The sequence below is a fragment of the Oncorhynchus nerka genome, linkage group LG13 (genome assembly GCF_034236695.1).
Source record: "Oncorhynchus nerka isolate Pitt River linkage group LG13, Oner_Uvic_2.0, whole genome shotgun sequence".
In the NCBI taxonomy this organism is placed as follows: Eukaryota; Metazoa; Chordata; class Actinopteri; order Salmoniformes; family Salmonidae; genus Oncorhynchus; species Oncorhynchus nerka.
Window position 1 is genome coordinate 96,900,652 of NC_088408.1, and position 11,231 is coordinate 96,911,882.

At 41.8% G+C, this 11,231-nt stretch overlaps 1 protein-coding gene across 1 annotated transcript; it reads right to left on the minus strand.

The window, feature by feature from the left end:
- Nucleotides 1–2,311: 2,311 nt before the first annotated feature.
- LOC115127856 (PR domain zinc finger protein 8-like) lies at nt 2,312–9,381 on the minus strand. Its single transcript, XM_029657465.2, has 4 exons — nt 9,162–9,381; nt 6,659–6,883; nt 5,579–5,813; nt 2,312–5,180 (listed from the first exon to the last, which is right to left on the minus strand). Exons 2-4 carry the CDS (start codon nt 6,875–6,877, stop codon nt 3,811–3,813), a joined length of 1,824 nt encoding a protein of 607 aa, XP_029513325.1. The 5' UTR covers nt 6,878–6,883; nt 9,162–9,381; the 3' UTR covers nt 2,312–3,810.
- Between the last annotated feature and the right edge of the window lie 1,850 nt (nt 9,382–11,231).

Here is an 11,231-nt window from a genome sequence, read left to right on the forward strand (position 1 = left end):
AGGAAGACTTGGGGGACAGTGCCTTAGACCGCTGCGCCACTCGGGAGCCCACAAAACATGTGCACTTTACGACATAATATTAAAATGAGTTGAAATCAAAAGCATCATTAAATTGTTTTTTCTTACCAAGTTACACTTTTCAAAAAGCACCGAATTTGGTGGAAGGACCATAAAAGGACCATACAGTGAATTATGCATACGCTCCATGCAGAGAGCTGCACAAAATGGAACCTGGGTCTACCACAGTATCCATAATTTGGATCTATTCACCTGGAGAGTTATTTGTTGATGTGTTTTGAGGACTATGTTATGTCCATCTGACTCTGTGAGCTAGATAAAAGTGTGAATTCATCTGTCTACACTACAGCGTTTGAGGGATCTGAGAATGGACATCTGATGATGCGTACTTGGTTGTAGTTCAGATTATTTCCGCGTGATGTCACTGTTGAGCTATATTTAGCCGATTCAGCGTATAGTTCAGTGTTTCTCATTGTGCGTCGTTCTCCTGGCAACTGTTAACGATAGATAAGGCCTACATATCTGCACAATGCAAATTAATGCATCCAAATAATTACATTGAAATATTTTATGAATTTCAATAAAGTGTAAAACCTAGACTACATTTATTAGCCTTTGTGGCCTTAAATTGTTGTTTTTTGTGTGTTTAAAAAAAGAAATTGTTCATGATTGTAGTGTAAATAGTACGAATAGCGTGCATGTGTTCTAGCTATCCTCTTACGATGAAGGGAACTTCATTTCACTGTAAATCAATAGTCACCTCTAAAACACCAGGACTTGTGACTTCACATAGAATAATAGATTTGATTCTAATGCAACGGATTTATTATATCCACATAATGAGATGTAGCCAGTAGGCCTTTTATAGGCTTACGGAAAGGGGAGGGTATATTGGTCTAGTGGGTTACGAAGAAAAGCCTACCGCATCTAAGTGGTTTATTTATTTATTTTTCTATTTGATCAGATTTAAATGATTTTATTCATCCGAAATATTTGCAGGGTTGCTGATATTCTTTGGATTTAACAATACATATGTTATTGGTAGGCATATTGGACGGTGAATGCAACCGTAATGTTCATGGGAATTTTATTTTATTTCATAGAAAGAGTACAGCTTCTATTGCCGGTGCGAGTAATCTCTGCACGGCATTTGTTCTTTGTTATGTGAAGGAGTTTGAGAGGGAAAGAACCTTTTAGAATGCCATGCCAAGCTATTTGCTTTCATTATGTGGTAGTGGCGTTGGAGACCAACTAATCACATGTCTTGGAAAAAGATTGAACACCTTATTTAACTTGATAGGGATGCGTTGTAGTATTTGCAAGCTATTACACGAAATAGAATAATTCTGTAAGCCTAACGGTATGTGAGAATATGTAGAGTTGCAGCGCACTCACACTCATTTTCGGGTTACCAAAACAGATATCACACCAGCATATACAAGTAAACAGGAAAACTATTTTATTTTGTTGAAATATTACTACTACTACAACTAATAATAATAATACGTATTAGTATTCTTATTATTAATAACAATACGTAGTGATATTACTAGGGCAATATTTAGTCTCGCTTGGTCAGAGAAATTCGACAAAGCAGGCGCGTCCTCTCTAATCCTCCTCTTGATAACAGAATACAGAATAGAAGAAAACAGAAACCACTACATACACGATTGTGTATTTCTTGACAAAGCACTTACCCGTGAAAACATGGTTATTTATTTTAATCGACAATGTTTTGTTTGTTTTGTTTTATACTACAATATTTGTTTTAGGAGCTAGCACATCGTGTTAACGGACCCATGTCTGTCATGTTAACCTTTCTTGCAAACAGTGAGCGATTGTTTGAGATGTTTTTTGTTCGTTTTTTTGTTTTACATTTTGGGATCGAATTTGGCCAGTTGTCCCACAAAATCATAATTGCATACTTATCGGTTATGGGTTTAAGTGGTTATGCCTGTGTCACACTGAAGTTTAAACCCTTATAATCAAATATAATATTGATTAATATCCTATACAAACCTGAAACTCAACTGCCTCAATTCCCCTGCACATTGACTTCGTACCGGTACTCCTGGTACATAGCCTCGTTATTGTTATTTTATCGTGTTAGTATTTCCTTTTTTTTGTGTCCTAAAGCTTCTTACTTTTTAACTCTGCGTTGTTGGGACAGGGGCTCGTCAGTCAGCATTTCAATGTAAAGTCTACACCTGTTGTATTCGGCGCATATAACAAATAAAATGTAATTTCTTTTAAGTTGTTATTTTGTAAAAACACAAGGTTCCACACACATAGATGAAAATAAAGCTATTTTATTGTCAAAGCATTCAACATGATTCAGATAAACTATCAAGTCGTACATTTCACTGATTTCAGCATGAAGGACAAAACCCTGAAACTATTCCCCACTGACACAAAATATCACACTTTGTATTTCAAACCAAAAAAAACAAACATGTATTTACATTGTACCTGTATAATCTTCATCTTATTTATATCGACTTTTATTATACTCTGCACTCTGAAATATAGTCAGTGTGTCTGACGTCACATCCCCATTTGTGTCAATAATATTTAACCTTTAAAGTGAAACATGGGGGAAAAAAGTTATTGAATACTAAACCATGTAATGTAACTATTTTTTATTATCATTTTCTATATATGTATTTATATAATATAAAATACAACTTACTGTACATTTAAATTACACATATTCTTATCTTCCCTTATTTCCCAAATTGTAAGTGCTTCATAAGATAAATAGTCCTTTCTCAAAGTCAAAAAATGCATTTGCATACACTCAAATAAAGAAACATGACATTTTGAAAAAGAAAAAAAAACAGACTGAAGGAAAATAACAACTGTCTGTGTTGAAAGTGGAAACAAGTGCTCTGTTTAAGTGGTGTATATCCAGCCAGTCAGTCAGCCAGTCAGTCAGACAGTCAGTCAGCCAGTCAGTCAGTCAGCTAGCCAGTCAGCCAGCCAGTCAGCCAGTCAGCCAGCTAGCCAGTCAGTCAGCTAGCCAGTCAGCCAGTCAGCCAGTCAGTCAGTCTGCCAGTCAGCCAGTCAGTCAGCCAGCCGATCAGCCAGTCAGTTAGCCAGTCAGTCAGCCAGTCAGTCAGCCAGTCAGCTAGCCAGTCAGCCAGCCAGTCAGCCAGTCAACCAGGCAGCCAGTCAGTCAGCCAGCCAGCCAGTCAGCTAGTCAGCTAGCCAGCCAGTCAGTCTGCCAGTCAGTCAGCCAGTCAACCAGTCAGTCAGCCAGTCAGTCAGTCTGCCAGTCAGTCAGCCAGTCAGCTAGCCAGTCAGTTAGCCAGTCAGCCAGTCAGTCAGTCAGTCAGCTAGCCAGCCAGCCAGCCAGTCAGTCAGCTAGCCAGCCAGTCAGCCTGTCAGTCAGTCAGCCAGTCAGCCAGTCAGTCAGTCAGTCAGTCAGTCAGTTAGTAATTCCATGTCTGTTTACCAGATGGTAAAAAAGTTCCTCCCCATGGTCAGTGATGTGATAACCTTTTCCCACTATATTGCCGACCCAAACCGTACTGTGCTGAATTGGCTCGGGTATATGATCTTCCAATTGTCCTTTATGCTCTGTCCCAGTAACTTCATGGATGACCGAGCCATACTGTGCTGGCTCGGCTACAGTATTTTCTTTACACAGTGTCCTTTGTGGAAAAGGTTTCCTTCATCGGATGCAAGTCCGTAACCCAGCTCAGCTTGGCTCAGCTCAGCTTGGCTCAGTTCAGCTTGGCTCAGTTCAGCTTGGCCTAGCAGTGTGAAAACGGTTTGCTATTGATCTAAAGGTCAGTTGTGGGAGGTCATGTGACGCGAGAGGTGGTGCCTCTCCCTGAACGACTCGTTACAGATTGGACACTTGAGTTTCTCCTCACGCCTCCTCTTAACCATCGGCTCCATGGCCAACTCCTTCTTGTGGTGCGACCTCATGTGATACACCAGGTCAGAGGTCATCCTGAAGGAGGCGTTGCACTTGGCGCACCAGTTCTGGGCGGGCAGACACAGAGAGGTGAAGGAGGGGGGGAGTAAGGTTAATGCTGAGGGCATCTGCAGCTGGATGGGGCCCTGGCTCTTAGGCCAGAAGGCTGTGGCAGCAGCCGCTGCGTAGAGGAACGGGCTCTGCTTGGACATGGCGCCCGGCACGGGGCAGTTGGTGCTCAGCTCGGCGCTGTGGAGTTTGGCGGCCAGGTGGTCTGCCTGGTAGAGTCTAGAGGAGGAGATGGTGTCGCCCACCGCCGGGTGGCAGTCCAGCAGTTTAGGCGTGGTCATGACCAGAGGAGAGATCTGGGAGAAGGAGGAGGTAGCGTGGCGGGAGGGTTGGCTGAATGCGCTCTTCCTCTCTCCACTGTTCCCCCCACCATGCTGGGCTACGGAGGTGAAGGCGCTCCCTAGCGGAGAGGCCTCCATGCGGGTCTGTGGCTGGACAGGCTGAGTCTCCGACAGAACCTGCCTGATGTTAAGATGCTTCTCCTGGGGAGGGTTGTTGACGGGGCCGGGCCGACCTCCGTCCTTGTTTTCGGCGTTGGAGCTCTGGAGGTTTTTGGTGCTGCTGTTACCGTGCGTCTTTAGGCTCTGTGGAGACTTCTTGACCTCGGTGAAGGCGCTGCGTTTACCCTCACCACCTGACTCAGTGGATCCCGACCCTGGTGGGGAGAACGTAGGCCCTCGTCTGTTCTCCTCCAGGCCGTAGGCTCCCCGGTAGTTCTGTGCCGAGCTAGCCAGCTCCTCCTTAGACTTGAGGGACTGAGACAGACTCAGAGAGGCCCTGCTACCATCCCTGTCCCTCTCTCTATCCCTGTCCTCTACCTCTGAGAACTTCCTCTTCCCAGAGCTCTCGCTGCGTATCTCAGCCTCGCGGTCGCTGGGTGGGCTAGTCCGGCTGTTCTCTAGGTCCCTGGCTAGGTTATGGAAGTCTGTGGAGGGTTTGGTGTTGTCCCCCTCCGAGCGACCCAGTTTAGGGCTTGCCCTGGTGGGTGTGGTAGTTGTAAGGTTGGGGTTAGGGCGCTCGGTGCTTGGCTCCTTACTGGGGACCTCCTCGTCCACATCGCCCGCCGCCATGCTCTGTAGTCTCTTGGTGCAGCGGAACCTCAGGTGGGCGAGGAAAGGGAACTCGAATTGAAAGCGCTGGTTGCAGTCAGGACACGAATAGGGAGCCGACCCTGAAAACGGATGGAAATAATGTCAGTCATTCAGAAAGAAGCTCTGTAGTAGGATATCTCCCTGAAAAACACCACTGTAATGCTTTGTTATAGGACTACAAGCTACTAATTATTATCAATTATAAATTATAAATAGAGAAGATTTATTAAATGATTTTTTTTTAAACAAATTAATTTACCCTAAAAGGAAATGATACTGTGGGTGTAAATGCCAGGATGTGTTACAATATGACCTAATTAAACAATAATAGTGGGGTTATTATGCTCTTGAACTTGAGCTTCAAATCAACAGTATTCCTCAAGTTTTGTTTATTAATGATGCCGCAAAAGTGCAACGCAAACGCCTATATATAAAAATAATAAGCCGAGTACCAGGTCATGCTAAAATTGCAACTCACCCTTGGCCTTGACCGGCGCTTTACCGGCGCTGAGCAGCAGCAGCAGCTCAATCAGGTCTTTCCCGTACCAGACCAACAGCTCCTCGTCCTTCTCGATCCTCCGGAGAGACCGGTAGAACAGCTGACCGTTCTTCACGTAGGCCTCGAGGTTCTGCTCGTCCCGGTCCCGCGCCGACTGCACGAGCCGCAGCCACATCAAGCCCTCAGACGTGCTGTTGGCTGCTGACGTGTCCACCTGCGCGGTCAAACGGTGACAGAGAGCGAGGCAAATCGGTTAGTGGAACCGAAACGAGAAGTCCGTGCGCCAGTATTCATTCTAACCGTTACGCATAGGCTGTCCAATTTTTTTTTATTTAAATAGGCTATTTTTCATGTGTTGTGGCTGTGCAACTATCAATATGCATTATACCTACATGCGATCTTGTAAAATAAGACCTCCAATAGGTTCTAATCTAATGGCTACCCAGACTATTTGCATTGACCCCCCCTTTCTACGCTGCTACTACTCTCTGTTAATATCTATGCATCGTCACTTTAATAACTCTGCCTACATGTACATATTACCTCAATTACCTCGACATCGGTGCCCCCCGCACATTGACTTTGTACCGGTACCCCCTGTATATAGCCTCCACATTGACTCTGTATCGGTACCCACTGTATATAGACCCGCTATTGTTATTTTACTGATACTCTTTAATTATTTGTTATTCTTATCTCTTACTTTTTTTTGATGGGGGGGGGGGGGGTATTTTCATAAAACTGCATTGTTGGTTAAGGGCTTGTAAATAAGCATTTCACTGTAAGGTCTACACACCTGTTGTATTCGGGGCATGCGACTAATAAAGTTTGATTTGATTTTAATACATAGAGTATATCGTATCACACCGACGTCATGAGAAATAGAAATGTGAAACTATACAGGGCTATCTTGTTTGTGAAATGGGATCAATAATGATAGGATCAACCACGGCAGACAATTTAATTCAGTCTAAAGAAGGAGACTGTAATAACATCGTAAATAAATACTATTATCATTATTATCATTCTAGAAAAATGATCATATTTGTCTTTCCTTACCCTGAATATGTATGGCGCCGTTCGTTTGTCCGTTGATTTGAGCGCTACGAAGGCTATGCTGTCATACAACGACGTGTGGCTCAAAACACAAGGCCCGAAAATGGCATTTTCTGGAATGTCACATGTGGTGTAGACACTGGTGAATATATCCGTTAGACACTGCTGCACCGCTTTAGCGTCGCCGTCCCAAACCAACTTCTGTGAGCTGGATTCCTCCATCGTTGACTATTGGTTGTGAACAGAACAGACAAAGAGAAAGAATTAATTAAGATACAATATACTAATGTCTAGAGATGATGATGAGGTCAAATAAACTGGCACTTCGTGAGAGGGTTGGCTAAATGCATGTAGTCAGCTGTCAAGGACGAGCTGGACTAGGAAAGGGAATTTTTGTGGGGCCGGTCGTTTTAATTAATTGAAGTCTATTGTAGGATGAGAATGGCCTATCAATTTCAAAGAGCATGGTCGGTTGCCTATTTTCCGCGGAAATTCCCAGATGCTGATGAAATAGCTGTTAATTAGGAGAAAATTAATGCATGGTCCTAAACGGAATAGGAACAATGGTGTAACATTTTTTAAATATTTTTTTTTATAATTATGATAAACATATACAACCAGAACATTAATACAATAATGTTAATACAATGAGTGCATTATTACAAGCATTTCACTACACCCGCAAAAACATCTGCTAATCACGTGTTTTAAATGTGAGCAATAGACATTTGATTTGATAATAATCAAAAAATAATCCAATGTCAATGTAATGATAATAATGACATTGATACTAATATATTATCACTGTCTCTAAATGATTATTGTTTATGTTGCCTAACATGAATTATATTTGGTAGAGATGTATTACTTCAATTAGGCGTAGTATTATTATTATTATAACTACTATTATTACAAAGGCTTTACTACACTGGATGTGCAAACGGAACTGTGCATTCATCTCAAACCCTAATTTCTAAGTGTGTAACCTAATTATTTAAATGTGGCCTCTGGTAGAGGAAGAAAAAAAATAGCAATAAGAAACGGTAAGGTCCGTAATAAAATCGAAAGAGCAATATCGAATGGATTTGGAAGTGGACTGTCAATGTCACCGGTTTCATGTCAGACAACCTTTCACTCTATCCTACACGCGCTCCCAACGTATGTCCCCTCATTACCATAATCCACCACGTTCCCTCTCGAGACTGTAATTAAGGCAGCACGCAGAGTGTATTTACGGGTGACCAGTTTCTCTGGCCTCACTGAATTATACAGCTGTGATCTACCTTTGCTTTGCCACTTGTTCCATTCAATTATGCGTATAGGCCGGTGTAAACACATCCCGGAGACACGTGCACGCAGGCAACAACAAACAAAAAATAGCCGTGTGTCTCTAGATGAATTTCTGGTAAATAATAATAACGATAACGATTCAACTTTTGTATTATCAAATTCATTATATTTGTGCATGTTAATTTTAATGTCATGTTATCTTAATTTTATGCACATATGCAAATGTTTTTATAATTGTTTTCTTCTAAATCGTGCTACCTTGCCTTTAACACCAACCATGCGTCCAGAGCTTATTAACTAAAACCTACTTAATAATATTTGGCATGTAATAATGATCATTTGTCATGTAAATATATAACGACAAAATGTTGTCAAATATTGAAACGTGTTGATACGTTGAACACGCCTAAATGTCCCCATATCATTGAGATGTTACTTCTTGTCCGCTGTTTGATGATGGATCATTAGTTTTACATTCATTTGCTCACAGTGTCTGAGCCTAAAAGCAACAAAAAAAATGAACAGCTGTCTGCAATGCATATCAAACAGAATGATCCTTTCAAATGCCGCTTTATAGTGAAACATTATCATTCAAGAAACGTACCGGCCCTCGAACCAAAGTAGCTTTTCTCTTCGGCTGCGTGGGTTGAGAGAAACTACTTTGGAGCTATAGCCTAGGATCCTGTTCTCCTATTTAGCCGATTCTATATCAAAAACATTTGAACAAAATGCTACCCTTCAACTAAAGACCACCGCTTGCAGAAAAAAGCAATTTTTTTCGCTCCATCTCCTATATAACCCTGTCTTTTGTGACTTTAAAGGTCGCTCTCGCACCAAGGGAAAGCCACACAAAAGGTCCAATGAATATGCATCTGAGCTAAATGAGAGAGAATAGCACCCGGAATGTATGCGCATCCATAAAATGGATGAGGCCAACCCATTCAACCTTCTGCCTCCCATTTCAGAGCGTGTTTTACTCCTATATCCGGGTGCCTTGTCAGTCTAAAAAAAACTGCCCTAAATCAACGCAAGAGCTGAATTGCCGATTGTCTGCTTGCCCCCAACATCTGCGGAGCTCTGTCTCCAACAGGACACGGTGCTCCATTCATGGGGTGCTGACTTGGCTACTGCTTTGTGGCGGTGCCTGCCCGTCTTTCTGTCGCTGCAAAACAAACCCTCTATTAAACGCGTACAAACACCGGCTCTGGCTACGTACCTTTTTTTGTTGACAATAAATAATAATCCACCAAAGTGATGCTTGAATCAATATGCCGCCTTGGAGAGCAGGTTTCGATGCGTCCTCCGCGTCAGTACATGTCCCTGTGTGGTCGTTTGAAAGTGACAGTGGTGCCGCTGATATCGCCCTTTGCTGAGAGGCAGAGAGAGAGTGAGAGAGAGAGAGAGAGAGAGAGAGAGATGCGTGCAGAAGGGGCGCGATGCACTGGCTGACTGACACACACACACACACTTTTTGTTTGCAGCACATAATCTACCCAATGAGGCGTGTCACTCACCGTCTCCTCCCTTTAACTCTTTACTGGCCGACTGTCATTGGATGAGATTTATAGGCCGTATAGGCTACAGCTACAGCCTCGTGCCATAACCTCCCAGAGCGCCTTTTTTTGTTGTTGTTATTATACCGTTGTTTCAGTTTGCGCGAGCACAACATAAAGCCATTCATATACGATTTATTAAGGATTTTTAAACCGATTGACTCTCAAAGTAGGGTTGTGTTTTTTTCTACTAAATTGTCCATAAACAATGGATTGTAGCTACACTTAAGCCCTATTATTCATGTTGAGGTTTGCTTACTATAATTATTTATTATTTTTAAATATTTTATTGGCCTATTATTTTTTTATGATTATAATTATTATATGAAAAGCTTATTGAAGTTCAATTAAAGTCAGCAATATGAACGCCCCATGAATGAAAATAGATATCAATATAATTCCGTCACCTTACCATTACTAGCATCTGAAGTTTCCACAGCCACGTACGGCGCTTTGCCCTGCAGGGAGGCGGCAGCCTAGTGGACACCTGCCTGGCTAGCGCCCTGCGTCCGGAGGAAAAGCCGGGCATCGTCGTTATGGAGACGGTGGGGACACGGTCGAGCCGTTCCACCGCTGGGCCAACCGACTGATGATCAGCTGTGTTAGAGAAAGCTGTTTAAGGTCAGGCTATAGTGAGTAGCCTTGGCGTACTATGTGATTTACTATCTGTTATTGTCATGTCCCATGACTAGCTCATTTGCATTCTCTGGCCCGAAAGTTTTTTTTTTTTAAACCAGCTAATCTTAACATAGGAAATATCAGCAACCTGAACAACTCTGGTGGTCTGAACGAAGATGTTACATTTAGTCATTTAATGACATCGTAATATGTGACAAAGCACATATAGTGTCAGGTAACCAAAGCAATGACGTTTCATGATTTTAGATCACTGCCTTCAGCGCTAGGCTAAATACTTCCCCCATAGATCCCAAAGTTTCAGAAGTTGTCCGAATTAATTGACCAGAAATAATTCACTTAAGAGCATCCATCCTTCCATCCATCCTTTCATCCATCCTTTCATCTTTCCATCCATCCAACCTTCCGCGCATTTAAGTCTTTAGGTAGTTACTACGCACATGAGCTCATGTAACAGAGTCTACATTTTCAAGCTTTATCTTTAAAGAACAAAGGTTGTAAGGAAATCATATTGCGCATTCATATCCATAGCAGGCGCACATCTGTATTCTAATGTCTAATACTGTTCTATTATGTTGTGTTCTAATTTATTATTCTATTCTGTTCTATTCTGTTCTATTCTTTTTTGTTCTGTTCTATTCTGTTTAGTTCTATTCTGTTCTATTCTGTTTTGTTGTGTTGTGTTCTGTTTTGTTCTATTTGTTCTGTTCTATCTGTTCTGTTCTTTTCTGTTCTGTTCTATTCTATTCTGTTCTTTTCTATTCTGTTCCATCTGTTCTGTTCTATTCTGTTCTGTTCTGTTCTATTCTATTCTATTCTGTTCTGTTCTATTATATTCTATTCTGTTCTGTTTAGTTCTGTTTTGTTCTATTCTGTTCTGTTCTGTTTTGTTCTATCTGTTCTGTTCTATTCTGTTCTCTTCTATTCTATTCTGGTCTATTCTGTTCTATCTGTTCTGTTCTATTCTATTCTGTTCTATTCTATTCTGTTTAGTTCTATTCTGTTTAGTTCTATTCTGTTTTGTTCTATTATGTTTTGTTCTATCTTTTCTGTTCTATCTGTTCTATTCTGTTCTGTTCTATTCTGTTCTGTTTGTT

What these genes read in the sequence shown, in the direction of transcription:
- LOC115127856 (XM_029657465.2), bottom strand. Translation starts at nt 6,877, where the DNA reads ATGGAGGAATCCAGCTCACAGAAGTTGGTTTGGGACGGCGACGCTAAA. An exon ending in CGGCGCCATACATATTCAGG is followed by an intron (nt 5,814 to 6,658) that starts GTAAGGAAAGAC and finishes TTGACCGCGCAG; the next exon opens with GTGGACACGTCAGCAGCCAA. An exon ending in AGCGCCGGTCAAGGCCAAGG is followed by an intron (nt 5,181 to 5,578) that starts GTGAGTTGCAAT and finishes ATCCGTTTTCAG; the next exon opens with GGTCGGCTCCCTATTCGTGT.